Raw genomic sequence first — 15,152 nt, forward strand, 5'->3', positions numbered from 1 at the left:
AGAAGTAGCAGATGCAAGTTGAGGAGGCACCATCCTTGTCAGAAGACGCTGAAATGTAAGTGATAAACCAAAATATACCCGTGGATCATCCTTAGAAGATCGACCCTGCGGGCCGACCCTCGCTGGTCATCTTCAGAAGACCGACCCCTGCTGGTCATCCTCAGAAGGCCGACCCCCGCGGGTCATCCTCATAAGACCGATCCCCACTAGTCATCCTCAGAAGGCTGACCCCCACGGGTCATCCTCAGAAGGCCGACCCCTGCGGATCATCCTCAGAAGGCCGACCCCCGTGAGCCATCAGTTTAAGATAGCCTCGGGCCGACCTGATCACCGGATTAACTGCCAACTAACTCCACACGAGAAATTTGGACTGCCCTCTCAGCAGAACCAATTACTTGAATGACAAGTCAGCAGTCCAGCGCCGCATCCAATTAATGAAGGATTCTCGCCAAGAGGAAACCCTTTCCTAAAAGGAATCCATGCCAGATCCCCACTAAAAAGGACTCTTCCGTGAACAAGTGCCTAGCACACTTGGTAGCTTGTGGTGCGTAAAAGCCCATTGCTACCAGGACGTCTTGGGTTCAAACCTCTTGGTTCACATCTTCCCTCCCCCTTACCTATCAAAAAAAAAAAAAAAAAAAAGAAAAGAAAAAAGGACTCTTCCCAAAGGAAAAAAGTCTTTCCTAAAAGGACTCTGCTATCAGATCTCCAACCTAAAATAAAACACCTACCATAAGAGGGACTCTCCATAACTGCCTCAACTCTACTTCAAGCCTATAAATGCTAAGGCATGACCCAGGTAAAAGGGATCAAACTCTCACATCTTGATCTATCTTGTCTGCTGGTAAAGAAGCCTGACTTAGGCATCGGAGAGTCCCCCACCAGAGAAGACCGGCTCTCCCTTGCTTATCTGTTCCTCTGTGCAGGTTACACTCCCAGAGGATCCATCCGACAGTTTCTTGACGCAGCAGCAAGAAGCTCAGCTGATGACAAAGAAGAACCGACTTGTTGAGAGCCAGATACCTCAGTATGGTTGGCCTGGCTGGAATTACCACAACCAGAAGCATCAGTAGGACAACCATGGATTTGCCAGCAGTACTCCTTGGTATGACGCTCCTTACTGCAGTAGTCGCACTTCACAGGTGCCTTGGTAGAGGAGCTGCCAGACCGTGGGGTTTCACTGCGGGATTGAGAGCCGGAAACAAGAGCTGATCTCTCTAGAGGGGCTGAAATAGGCCGTGGTAACATAGTAATGCGGCGGTTGTCCTCAAGATGAATCATAGAGTAGGCCTGCTCTAGAGTAGGGAAGGGGTCACGACTCAGAACGTGAGCATGGAGCTGATCATATTTAGCATTCAACCCTGCCAAGAAGTCATAAACCCTGATCTTGTATTCCCGCTTCTTGAAGTTGGCGACATTAGTAATTGTGGGGGGCTGAAACTCTTCATAAAAAGCCAACTCCTGCCATAGAGAACGTAACTTGGAGTAATATTGCTTTTGCTTCAGTTCATGAACCTTCTTGCGGAGTTCGAATACCTGAGCATCATTCCCAACCTAGGGATAAGTGTCCTGGGCAGCCTTCCATATCTTAGCAGCGGAATCAAGTAGAAGGTAGCCTCGAGCAATCTGTGGCTGCATAGAGTTGACGAGGAAAGCCATAACTAGGGAATTTTCACACTCCCATTTATCAACAGCCACACCTGCAGTGTAGGCCTCTTTGCATCTCCTGTAAGGTACACATAATAACCACGGGATTGGATAGAAAAGCAGCATGAACATGACCACATCAGATAATTTGGGCCATCGAGTTTGATAGAACACATGGGGAAGGAAGGAAAATTTCCCTGAGTCGGTCCTTCCATCCCAGTAGATGTAGTAGAGATATCAGAGGTATCTGGCATGGTAACAACCAAAAAAGGAGAACAAAAACAGCAGCAGCAGCCTGGGATCAGCCCATGTAGAAAATCGATCTAGTATGAACCTAAAAAAATTCAATTTTTTGGGTTTTGGGCCCTGTAGAATCGATGAAGCAGGGATTGGTCCCTGTGAAGAAACAGTAAAGCAGGGTTGACCTTGAGTGGAATCAACAAGTAGGGATGGCCCTGTGTAGCATCGAAAGCAGGGAGTGTCCTGGAGCAAGAAATCGATAAGCAGGGTTTTTCCCCTGAGAAATCGATAATAGGGTTGGCCCTGAAAAACGATGAGCAGCTTTGATGAAGAAAAGGCAGGGGTTGGCCCTGGAAAGTCAACATACAGGGTTGGCCCTGTAGATCGAATAATAATAGCACATGAAAAAGCCTGTGAAAAACTGGTAAACCTCTCAGATAATGGGAAAAAGATCCCATATAGATCTAGATCTCGAGAGGCATCTTCAAGGTGAGAGAAAGGGTCTTGGTGGAATAGGAAGGAACCATCGAGAGCAGGGAGAAGGGTGATGATGGTGGGAGATGCAAACTGAGAGCAAAGAGAGTCTCAGTTTTGGTGGTGGAGGTGCTGAAATCGAGAAAGGGTCTGCGATTAGGGTTTCAGATCTTCTGCTCTGATACCATGTGGATTTGGGGAATATGACTTGTGTCTAATGGGACACAGGCCAGCTCTATTTATAATATGGAGGAGAACAATCTAGAATGAATACAAAACTAGAATACCCCTATAAGATAATTCTACCCTTGTACCCATATTACAACAGTAAAGTATCCTTCTTTCTTTCTCTCTCTCTCTCTCTCTCTCTCTCCCTCTTTTTCTTTCTTTCTCACTCATAGGTGTAGCGAAAATGATGGTGGAAGTTGGAACTGTTGAGCAGCAAGCATGATGGACTCCAAAGAAGAAGCAAAAATGGTGGTGGGAGTTGAAACCGTGGAAGCAGCAGATGCCAAACTTCTTCTTCTTTATGCAGGAAGCCTAAACAAAATTAGTGGTGGAACCGTGGAAGCAGCGACACCGTAACATAGAAGGCATGCATTACCTCGTGAAGACGAAGTAGCTGCTGCAATCATGGAGACTCGTCTCCGCAACCTGCACAAGAAAGAACGAAATGATGATTTAGGGTTCGAAGAAGGGCGATGGGTGAACTGAAATCAGGCTTTTAGGGTTCTGATTTCTTCTCTATTTTGTTTGAAAGATTCCTTTTTTTTAACCAACGTTTTTTAAAAGTATTATATGTTTTAAATGTATTATGCATGTTTAATACGTGCCTCTTTAAAAAGTGAGTATTTTACTGTATCTATGCAATTAATCATAAAAATGTGTTCTTGAATTATAAAAACGCGTACGCGTACGTGTATAATACATGTACTTACTAAGCTTGTGACTGGTCTACATTAGGTCGGTAAGCTGATTCAAGGATTCTTGGACATGTCCTCTAATACCAATTGATGAGTTCTAAGTAAACCATATAAGATCTAAAGAACAACAATAGCCACAGTATCAAAACACAGTAGTCTAAGTCTAGGAAACGAAAGGTCGGAATAGAGAAGAGTCAATAACTCAATAATCAGCCAGCCAATGCGGCTTCAAAAGTGGTTGAATGCTGGTCTATTCCTGCTGTTTTAGTACTCAAAATATCAGGCTAATCCAATGGTTTGATGGAGAGTAATAAGAGTGGAAATAAAATAGACTCTAAGATGAACAACAAAATAGCAAGTAGAGAAACGTGAATAACTCTAAATCAACAATATTGATGGGCTCTAAATCATAGTTCAAAATGTAGCGCCCCAAGAAAATGGCATAGTACCAGCCCGCCTGGGAGATCGGTGAGGTGTCCCCACCAAGAGACAGCTTAGTACCACGGGGTTTGGGAGATTGGTGAGGGGGTGCAAGCTTAGTCCCACATCGTCTAGGGAGGGAGATCCTGAGCTATTGATAAAGGGTGGCCTTCTCTACTTGGTATGAAGCATTTTAAAGCCGTGAGGCCCATGAGCCAAAGCGGACAATATCATGCCAAGAGAGGGGTTGGGTCGTTACAGTATTATCGGAGCAAACTCCCGCACTGGTGGTGTGGCCACAACGGGGACGTTGTGCCCATAAGGGGGGGGGGGAGAATGTAGCGCCCCAAGAAAACGACATATTATTGGCCCGCCTGGGAGATCGGTGAGGTGTCTCCGCCAAGAGTTGGCTTAGTACGAGGGGGTTTGGGAAATCGGTGAGGGGGTGCAAACTTAGTCCCACATCGGCTAGGGAGGGAGATCCTGAGCTATTGATAAAGGATGGCCTCCTCTTCTTGGTATGATGTGTTTTAAAGCCGTAAGGCCCATGGGCCAAAGCGGACAATATCATGCCAAGAGAGGGGCTGGGTCGTTACACAAAATCTCTTTTTGGTAGGTCATTTCGGTTAGACCAAAATGGACCGAAACTGGCAAACTTTGCTGAAACAGTATATTTTTTGGCAGACTGTTTAAGTTAGCCGTTCGGTGGGAAAATGACCATATTAGGATCTGATACTTCAGGGAAACCTTATTTTAGCTTATATAAACATATGTAAACTTTCATACTGCAAGAAAAGTCACACAATGTGATGGTTTGGACTTGCACCCTTGGTTGACAGTATACGCCAAACTCTGTTGTATACCTTGTGTAATATTGCCTATTATACACATTGTTTTAGTACTAAAAAACAGAAAAGATAGGTAAAACAAGTAAATTATGCACCATGAATGAAGAAACATAATATTGATTAATTATTTATGAAATAGGTCAAACTACACAGTACTAAGTAATATAGACACCCAAGTCCCAAGCTTTCCAACATTACAATACTGTTTGCTAATATGAACTATGACGTGCTAGATCGAGCCCACGCATAGACCGATGGAGCCGACATGCATTTTTCCTCCTATTGTATGATAAATGTATGCCACGTCATAGTGTGCGAAAGGAAACACTCTTAGTCCTCCATAGTTGCCCTGTAAATGGATTCCTCTATATGCTGGAGTTAACATATCCTAGGGTATAGTTTGCCGTAATGTGAAGAACCAGCCATGAGCCATTGTAATTTGATGGTGTTGGCAGCATGTACATCTGGTGGGCTGGGTAGGAGAAGAAGCTGTCCACAATGGACGATCCAGTATGTCCTTGTGGATGGGCGTCATACGAAACACTAGGAATGGATGAAGAAGATGCATGTTCCCCCACACCAGTGAAATGACCATATGCACAGAACTCTGACCAGCTGCTCTCTCTGGCAAAGGATGGGGCATGCCGGTCCCCACTTCCTCTACTGTCCCCTATACTCATTCCTCTAAGAGTGTTGGACAAGCTATCGATGTCAACCTGCTCTTCTGGTCAGAACCGGCGACGAGGCCCTCTTGTGTAGCCTGCATGTGTGGATGGACGTGTACAGTAGTCCATATCCTATGTAGCGTGATCAAAATGGGTCTCTCTAGTGGATCGAATCGCTCCAGGGCTCCCTTCTGCTCCTCCTGTGCCTGGTCATGCTGCTCTTGAAGTCCATCATATGCATAACCATCCCCACCACCATCACCATCATAATCATCGCTGCTTCAACTCCACGAGTAGACAGTGATTGTGTGTGTGTGACCACTGGAATGGGACTAGTCGGGTCCTCCTCATCATCCCTGTCAGGTGCAGGCTCAAACGATCATTGTGTCTGTGAGTGTATCCGACCCTCTGAAGTCATGTACTCATCCACATTAGCACCCATCTCACTGGCTATATGGGGATCAGCCCCCTAGAAAAAAAAATTTCAACACTGTGACGCTCTGGTGTCTAACATAAAAATTTCATCACCAACCAACAGAAATTTATCATATATATATATTTTTTGCAAAAAAAATCATTTTTGGGGAAAAAAGTTCATTACCTAGATCTGTTGAATCTTCGCCAATATGCAGCAACTGATGTCTTTGGAGTGAAGTGGCAACCCTCAATGTATTTCAGCAGTTTGATGAGGTGAGGTGGCAAAAAATGAAGCAATATGATGGTGTTTTTCTCTTTCTCCAATGCGAAAGCACCGTAACAGTAGAGCTCTGGTCGAAATTTCAACTATAACTCACGTTACCTTGCTTTTATACTAAGTCAATGCGTGTTTCGCCTTGTATTTCGTCTCAAGGCTGTCAAGTTTAGTGAAATTAGTGAAGTTTTGGCAAAATTTTGCTGACATTTTGAACTATGCCTCAAATTGAAGGAAGGTATGGAGAGAGGGAAATGGAATATATTGACCAAATCTGAGACTAATCAAGGCGTTGAAGGTGCTGTTACAGCAGCACCAAATCGAAGACAAAATAGCCAGTACAATCAGAACTGTAGCCTGCTGCATCTGAGTAGGACTGACAGCAACAATAGAACCAATGTGGAAGACTTCTTTGGCAGTGACATGGGAGAGCTGATACCTTCAGTCTACAAACAGAAACCCTAAAGGCAGAGAAAAAAAAACCATCCTGGAATTCAGCATCTAGGGTTGCTGCTAGTTTACCACAATAAAATGCATTCATAGAGAACACAAGTAACTGCATTATCCAATTTGTGGGGATGATTTCCTTATTATTGTATTTATAAAACTGAAAGCCTGTAGTACAAGAATGGTAAGGCTTAGCTACTAAGTAGCTTACAACTTCAGAAAGTAGAAACTTCCAAGAAGATCTAGTTGCTATAACCAAAAAGGAAAGAAATAACATCAAAATAGAAATTCCTAAGTCGCTAATAACTTGGCAACTAATCAAGTACAACAATAGAAGCTATAACATTAGTAGTTACTAATAGATATCCTCCAACCATGGCAGCAGTATGGGCCCAAGGAATCTGTCAAAATACCTCCTCCATTGTTGCTTAAGGGGCAGAATATAGGTTTAGTATAATGGACCGATGACCTAGTTATGGACTTAAGTATGTCTAACCAAAATATGGGCCCAGGCCTGAATAGAACTTAGGTTGAAGGCCTAACGTGGGCTGGTTATAATTCAAGTCAATGGGCCTAAATAGGGGCCTGGTTGGCTGGCCTTCTTCCTCCAACGCTGGTAATCTTGGAGCTCTACATCAAGTTCATTGGATCAAAACAGCTGAAAGAAGTGCCAAGATCTTCTAGAATAGGGCTCAATGTCTTCAGGATGTCATAGTATTTATATTCATGTGCTATTTTTGTATTCACTGGATCCTCTTTAGGTGACATTATTAATTAGTTGTGTGAGATTGCTATTTCATGCTCAAATCATCACCACTTCTTGGTCACCTCCAGATCTCATCAAACTTAATGTGGCTAGATGGTCAGAGGACAATCTAATCTTTTAGGGTAGGGGGGTTTCTACAGATTCAAATGGGAATTTAATTCATATCCTCTCGGGGCTAGTGGACTTTGGTGATGCAGTTGTAGTTGAGATTTCTTTTATCTTAATCTTCTGTTCTGAGGTAGGAGGCTCATTAGGAGCCATACATCAGAACATGACCCAACAAAGTTTATACATTACATTGGCATCCCCTCTGAACCAGATCGATTAAGACATACATGACAACCTGAGAGGAGTTATCCATTGCATTGTCCTTTTGGAGTGTTCATCATGTCCACACCCAGGTTCGAGTGTCAACTGCTCCAGCATTTCCACATCTTTCAGCTAACGTTATCTAGACCGAAGGTCCATCCAGAAAAGTTCAAGTAAGTTTCGTACTGGATGCCTTAGCCACAACTCAAACTTGGAAATACTGTCTCATAAAAGATGATGCCACTAGCCACCAGTGCAAGGGCCATTGGCCCTGAGATTTCTTCTATGTTTCCAGTTCTGTGGCTATCACTCTCCCTTGTTTATGGTGATATCCAGGGTTTTAAATATCAGTAAGTATTGTATCGGCCGATACATATCGGTAGCAGTGGGTACTGAGACAATACTTAGTTTTCAAAAAAAAAAACTTTTATCGACCAATATGGGTCGATACAGTCTGATATGGTTCGATACATTCCTATACAGATGAGATACACTTGATATGTCTCCTTTTAAATCTGCAAAATAGAAACCACCGAGATCTCTTATGTTTCGATCGAAACTTGCGAGAAATGGCATGTTTCGATCGAAACTTACCATTTTTAAGTGCTGGTTTGGGTTGGTTCAACTGGTAGTCGAAACCAACCGAGATATGGTGCTTTTTAAACTCCCACCTTAAATTGTCTCGGTTTCTTGTGAAATCGAGATATCTTGGTGGTTTCGGTTGGTTTTGACCGAGTTCTTTTTCCATGATGTATCCTAAGATTATCTATGTGTATCTTTAGTGTATCTTGTATCTCTCTAATATGTCTCCAGGACGTCTCTTTAAACTACCTTTCCAATATGCTGATTGAGACCGATACTTGACAACTTAATTCTATACATCCAAATAGGAAAAGGAAAAGAAATTAGGGAAAGAGAGGTAAAAGCTTACCGGTACAGATACTTGACACCTTGATTCTATCCATCCAAATGGGAAAATGAATGAAAGTAAGGAAAGAAAGCTAAAACATGCTGGTATCGTTTTTGTTTTTTTTTTTAATTTATTAGCATTATCATGCATGTGATAGCAGTCTGACGTACTTCAGCCCCTACTTTATGCAGTGTGTTGGATTCTGTTCTTGTTATTCAGAAAGTACTTTTGGCTGTTAGAAAAGTCTTAATTTGTTGTAACTCTGCAGCTTCATTCACCTGGTGTCTTGGCTATTGGGAGTAGCATGAAAGGTGAAAATTCGTATTCACATCACCTGGACTCTGATGTAAGAAGTGCTTTCTGCATTTTTCTTTCACTGGAATTTTGTATTGGTCCTGTAATTGATAGATTAATCCATGAATTGTTGTTAACTTATCCTTGGAGATCAGTGCCTCAGGATATCTCTTTGTCCAATCAATTTGTCTGTTTGATGCAGGTTGGTGTGTCTGTTGTGGATCGTTTTACTTTCTACACCCTTGCATTCTTTGAGAAGCTAAATATGTATAACAGTGCTTCACTGATCAGGTAAGTATCATTTTGATCATTTTGAGATTGCAATTAACTGTCACGTCATACACTTACAAAACAGATAATAAATTCCTTACAAGTAAGATTATTTTTTTTTTGGGGAGGGGGGGGGGGTTGAAAGTGGTGGTAGAACACATGGATTGTTCGGTCCACTACTTTAGCTTCCAAATACTTAAAACATTTGTTGCAGCATCAATGTACTGCTGTTGCATAAAATGAGTCATTGTAACTGTTATCCAGATTCTTAAACATTGTCCTAGAGGAAAGGAGAAGGCTCAATCTTTTTCATCTCTTTAGTTCCATTTGGAGCTAAAACAATTGTGATGATGATGATGATGATAAGAATAGCTGTAGCGTATAAACTTCATCATTCTTGGTTGTTTCTCCCCAGAGTTTGCATTTTCCTGATACTGCACGTATGGAAGCATTGTCTAAATGTGCTTAAATGGTCAGTTTCTAGTCCATTTCATTATTGTGTAGTTATTTCGATGGGAAAATTACACGGCCGCCCCCTGAGGTTTGTACTAAATACAGTGCGACCCCCTGTGTTTTCAAAATATACACCCTGACCCCCTAAGTTTAGAGTACTTGTTACACTCAGCCCCACTCCGTTAAAGCATTACCATTAGTTGCTGACGTGTTGGCCATTGATGCCTTAAAATGACAAATATACCCTTAATGGGGTGTGAGCTTGCCACATCTTCAAGCCCATCACTGACGACCTGCCTCAGGTTCCTCCTGTGGCGATCTGCTGAGGCCATCACCAACGACCTACGACGAACTCAGACAAAGGCATACAGACAATGGCTTGGTACTCTGCTTCGGGGATTCCAAGATGCTCACTGCCTATGTTCATCAACATAAACAGAGCACTTGTATGTGCCGAACTAGGGCTGTAAATGGATAACCAAAAATCCGAATTCGATCCGCATCCGAATTCGTTTAGAGATATCCGGAAAAAAATCCGAATACTCCGATAAAAATCCGAATCCGAATACTTAATTATAAAAAATTAAGTAAATAATGATCTTGAGGGTTTTTGAAGATCTTTCAACAGGTTCTCGAATATGAGGAAAATAGAATCATGATCTAAAACTATGGATTGAGAGTAAATTATATCTACTAGGGGGATGAAGGTTCGGGTTACACAAGGCAGAGGTGTAAACGGATGGTCGAAAATCCGAATTCGATCTGCATCCGAATCCATCCAAATCCGTTTAGAGGTATCCATATTCGACCTCCGAATCCGATTACATCCGATCCGTATCCGAGCCGAATCCGATCCGTTTACAGGCCTATGCCGAACTGACATCTCACAGATATCTTCCTCGTGCTCACCGTCCACAGAGATCTTATATGTGCCGAACTCATCGTAAATGCCCTCCACGGTGTGTGAGATAGTGCTGTTTTCACGGCTTTGGCATGTGAATTTCACGGGTGCAGCGGCCATGGGTTTGCTTACTCTGGTCTCGAACATGGCACGGCAGGTGTCGCAGTACATCTTTCCCTTCACAACGAAGTCATGGCAATAGGCCAACCCAAGGAGGCCAAAGAAGAAAAGGGCAGTGCCGAGGAGAGCTTGAGAAGACTTTGCCATCGCTGAATTTTTTTTTTTTTTTTTTTTTTGGGTTCTTTGGCTGTGGTGTCTTCTTGGTTTCTGAATTATCAAACTTAATGAGTGCTGCCCTGAAGGATGAGGAGAATGGGTGCTTATATACTGATTCAAGAGAGGATGTTAATGGCTATTCTTGGGAAGAAACCGTTATTGTTATACTCTTTACTTGTTATTCTGAGATTTTTTTTGGGGAGATTGACCAATTCTCTCCCCAGTTTTGCAGTTTCCCCCATTTTGAACCCATACAAGATATCTATTTCTTGATATCTGCTTCACGTTCACTCTAGTCTTTGCTTCATACTTGGCTGAATGGTAGGACCCGTTTCCACTAACATACACAGAGCACTTGCTTGTAAGCTAAAATTTCTTCAAATTCAGCTACACCCTGGAAAACCCTAGCCAGGGGAGTCTGCAAAGCACCATCCTTTCTCTTCTAGTGCACGCAGAGATTGATTGAAATTGTCGATCGCATGTACTTGGAGTGAGCCTCTGAAGCATTTTCAAGAAGTGGGACGGAGGTTGCAGCGGTGGTGGGGCAGTGGTTGAAGCGGTGGTGGGGCGGTGGTTGAAGAAGAAGAAGAAAGAAGAGGAAGATAGTGGTGAGTACCACCTTTTTATGTTAGAAAAATAAAACATTAGAATAGGGTTATTTTAATTGAAGGGCAAAATTGCCATTTAAATTTTATACTGAACACCGTCCACTTAAAAGGTGCTGGGTGTATATTTTGAAAACACAGGGGGTCGTACTGTATTTAGTACAAACCTCAAGGGGTGGCAGGGTAATTTTCCCTATTTAGATTTCTGAAACATTTCTTATGCTGGAGCATCTACTATTTACTTGGAGTCGGATTGAGCTACACATTCAACGAAAGCATATCTGGTTAACAACTTGAGCCACAATATTACGCAAACACATTGCAGCTTCTGTGATATGGGAATAAAACATCTGTTCATCTATTGACATTTTCCAGGGATGCCTAGTTTGTTGAATACTACTAAATGCGTCTTGAGTGGTGATTGTTTTGGGCAATAATGCATATTTTAATTTATCCACAGTTTTACTATTCATATTGTCTGGCCCTAACTAGTTCTTTTCTTGAAATGGGACCTTATTTTATAATCCATGTATGATATGGTTGTTCTGCAGCCTTTTCAATTCATACAACCCAAGTATGTTGATGTCAACTGCATATTACCGAACTGATCTCTACCAACGATCTTTAGATAAGGTGAGCATATCGATCTGGATTCATATAAGGTATGAACGGCTTGTTCAATATGTCCTGTTATGGTATCTTACAGTTGCCTTGGCAGAATTACACAAATTTATCAGCCACTACTACTTGACACATTATTCGAAGGGTATCCTCTGGTATATGTTGCTCCCTGCTAATGTTTGCTAGTGTCTTCAAAGGTTCCACACGTGTAGGAATGTGACATTAAATCTGCAGTATTGACAGCCACACATCTAGGGTGCCCTTTTATCCCTTCTGAAGCATTAGCAAAGAATTCAGCAGGGTACCAACATTTGGAGGATGATCTTTCCACATCTTGACAAGGCCAAAACTAACTTCTCATCCATTTCATTGTCCTCGTAGGTACCTGTGACAAATTTCTTTGGTTCAGTCATGGAAACAATTCATGCAGATTCAGCTTACAGAGGCTTCTCAGTCAATGGATCCAGGGTTGCTCAAATAAAAATGGTACATCAAGCAGATAGCCCGGCTGACCGAAGAACATTGATAGATGGAACTCTTCAGGACCAAATTAGCGGCTTGAACAGTAAGGTTAGTTTTGCGTATTTAGTGCCAAAACTGCTCAAACATTCAGTTATTACAGCTATATTTATTCATTATGGCAGGAGAGAGATGTTGGCCATTGCCCAATGAGTTCTTTGCTTAATAAGTTGAATGATATTGAAGATGTCGACACCTTAGTGAATTATGGGCTCATAATTATGATATCAATGGTGACAATTACTACTTGGCTATCGCGGTGAAGTAAGAAGTTAATGTATGTCATATGGTGATTAGCACTTGCTTGAAATGAATATGCTGGACTTTGCACCAGGCGGAAGATACATTTTGATTGGAGCAAGAACCTGAACTACAGAGATGGAAGTGCTGCCTGTGCCCATTAGAAATGAACTAACTTAACTTGCTCAGTTGCTTTTATCAGACCAAACCCGGAGGACTGTTATACATGGACTTTATTACTATCTTCTACATTTTTTTTTTTATCTTTTTCATGAAATAGGTGGAAATTATAGGTTCTCTTCATCTTGTAAGGATTCTTTCTCCCATGTTTATTTTTCAGGCTCCAGAAGGATGAGATGCTTAATGCCACAGGCGGGTATATCTGTACTCTCCGCCATGTTGGTAGTGCCACGTAGGCATAGAACAACTAGAATACTCTTGATCGTCTAGCGTATTCAAAATTATTCTTGTAAATACTAGAATGTTATAGATTGCTTCAAGAGTTTTCTATGTAGGCTTACGTTTGGAAGCCAAGAAAAAAACATGATAAGACAAAAATCATGATGATGCAATGATTGAATTATCTGCCTATCAAATTCAAAAAAAAAAAAATTCCTTTTCATTTTTTTGGCATCCAAACATAGCCTCAAGGAGGTGGGAATGTTATTGGATCCTTCGTTAGAATGTTCTTTTGCATGTTAGTTTGTGTAATTCTCATCATTCATTGTATTCTTGGGTACCTATAAATAGGGTGACCTAATTTGGTCAAGACACAAGACTACCAAGCAACCAAATTCCCTAGTGCAATACTACTTACACTATCCCAAATTCCTTGTGCTCTGAAGTTTCATTTCTTATAATGTCTTTGGTGGGTTGAAAGTCTGACTTTTTTTTTTGGGTGAAGAAAACGTCAATTCATTCATTAAACATAATACCTACATTAACACGAAGGTCCTCAGAAGAGAAGTTATTAAGTCTAGCATACTTGGATAGTCTGTCTACCGGAGTAATGTAAGATCTAGGTTGTTTTATAATTTTTACAGACCTTAGGGATGAAATAAAGTGGGAGATATCACATAACCAAGTGTAAAGATGATACGGCCAGGGGTGCTTTGTCGGGTGCTCAATCTAATCTACGACCTCCTGTGAGTCGGTCCACACAATTACTAATTCACAGTCGAATGGAAGTATCCTTTGGAGCGCTGCTTTGAGTCCTTGCAGCTCTGCCTTTTGGGCTGACCCTACAGGACCATGATGCACAGAAGAAGCACAAAAGTTGTTATGAATAACCAAAAACTCCCACCCCTCAATTTTGGTCGTGTGACAGAAGATACCATCTGAAACAATAATAGAAGCACTCTGTGATCCCAACTGTAAAAAATAAGATTTGGAGATGTGTTGCGGGGTGGAAGGATGTGGTATGGTTTGAGTGTGAGCAGGGTCCTGAATGTTAGAGGGATAGATATGCAAGTCATAAACCCATCGCATAATATTATTCATGATGTGGTGTGGGTTAAGAGTTTTGGTGCCAAAGAGAATTTGATTCCTATGGGTCCAAATAAAGTATAATGTGATGCAGATAATGCTTAAAGTTGAGAAATGGTCAGTGGTCATTGTTATGCAACTTTGGAACAAATTATGAAGGGCAGCTAGCGAGGTGGTGTCAGTAAGTCTTTCCGTGCGTAGCCCCAGTGGCCCCGCAGCTCAAATCCTTTTAGTTATATCACACTAAAAGAAGAGATGCCAAGTTGATTCCTGAGCAACCAAACAGAAAAGGCATCTATTGGTCGACTGGTTAGCCCAAAAAAGCTTTGATTGTGTGGGGATACCATCATGAATTAGTTTCCAGGTAAAAAGGGTAAATTTCGGGGGGATCTGTAGCTTCCACAGCTTCCTCCAAAAGGTATTAGGCATAGTAGCAAGGGCTGTATTAGACTGGTTAGCTTGAAAACCTGCAATTCTCTTAGTGGTTAGTTTCCCTGATTTGGACAAATGGGAGTGCAGAAAATCAGCAAAAGGATTGGTCAAGAGTTGGATGGAGAGAATAGATGAGCAAATTGGTTGGGGGAAAAGGGAGGCAACCAGAGATCTGTTCCACTCCCTATTAATAACTATCTTAAAATGGGGGTTAGGTAGGATAACCTGATTAAGTGATGTGAAATCATTAGTGGGAACCCATGGGTCTTCCCAAAGAAGGACAGATGAGCCAATACCAATTGTCCAACGGATCATTTTCCTTAAACTAGGGATTGTGGCTCGAATACTATTCCAAGTCCAAGACCCTCATTTCAAGGTGGTTAAAGGGTCAACCAACGACTGATTAGCAAAGCATTTGCTTTTAAGTACCTGAGCCCATAGTGAAGTGGGCTCAGTAAGCAACCTCCATCCGAGTTTGATGATCAAAGCCCGATTATGGTTCCAGTGTGTGCGTAGACCTAGCCCACCTGAGTCTTTGGGTCTACAAATAGAGTCCCAAGTAATGAGGGACAAATGCTTTTTAGCAGGTGACCCAGTATACCAAAAATTGGAACAAATAGAGTCAAGTTTGGTACAAAGGGATTTAGGAAAAAGAAAACAAGACATGTGATACGTGGGGATTGAGTGGAGCGCTACCTTAATAAGTGTTAATCTCC

At 42.0% G+C, this 15,152-nt stretch overlaps 1 protein-coding gene across 2 annotated transcripts in view; it reads left to right on the forward strand.

Annotated features, from left to right (window-relative positions):
* LOC122669646 (putative GPI-anchor transamidase) overlaps window positions 1-12,692 on the forward strand; it is a 43,989-nt gene extending 31,297 nt beyond the window's left edge. The window contains exons 5-9 of one of the 2 annotated variants that reach the window (XM_043866458.1): window positions 8,610-8,686; window positions 8,837-8,925; window positions 11,691-11,772; window positions 12,142-12,330; window positions 12,405-12,692. In XM_043866458.1, the coding sequence (XP_043722393.1) occupies window positions 8,610-8,686; window positions 8,837-8,925; window positions 11,691-11,772; window positions 12,142-12,330; window positions 12,405-12,542 (575 nt within the window). In that variant the 3' untranslated portion in view covers window positions 12,543-12,692. Of the gene's footprint in view, window positions 1-8,608; window positions 8,687-8,836; window positions 8,926-11,690; window positions 11,773-12,141; window positions 12,331-12,404 lie in introns of both variants that reach the window. The other variant, XM_043866457.1, reaches the window with a different exon arrangement.
* The last annotated feature ends 2,460 nt before the right edge of the window (window positions 12,693-15,152 follow it).

This window comes from Telopea speciosissima, chromosome 7 (assembly GCF_018873765.1).
Source record: "Telopea speciosissima isolate NSW1024214 ecotype Mountain lineage chromosome 7, Tspe_v1, whole genome shotgun sequence".
In the NCBI taxonomy this organism is placed as follows: Eukaryota; Viridiplantae; Streptophyta; class Magnoliopsida; order Proteales; family Proteaceae; genus Telopea; species Telopea speciosissima.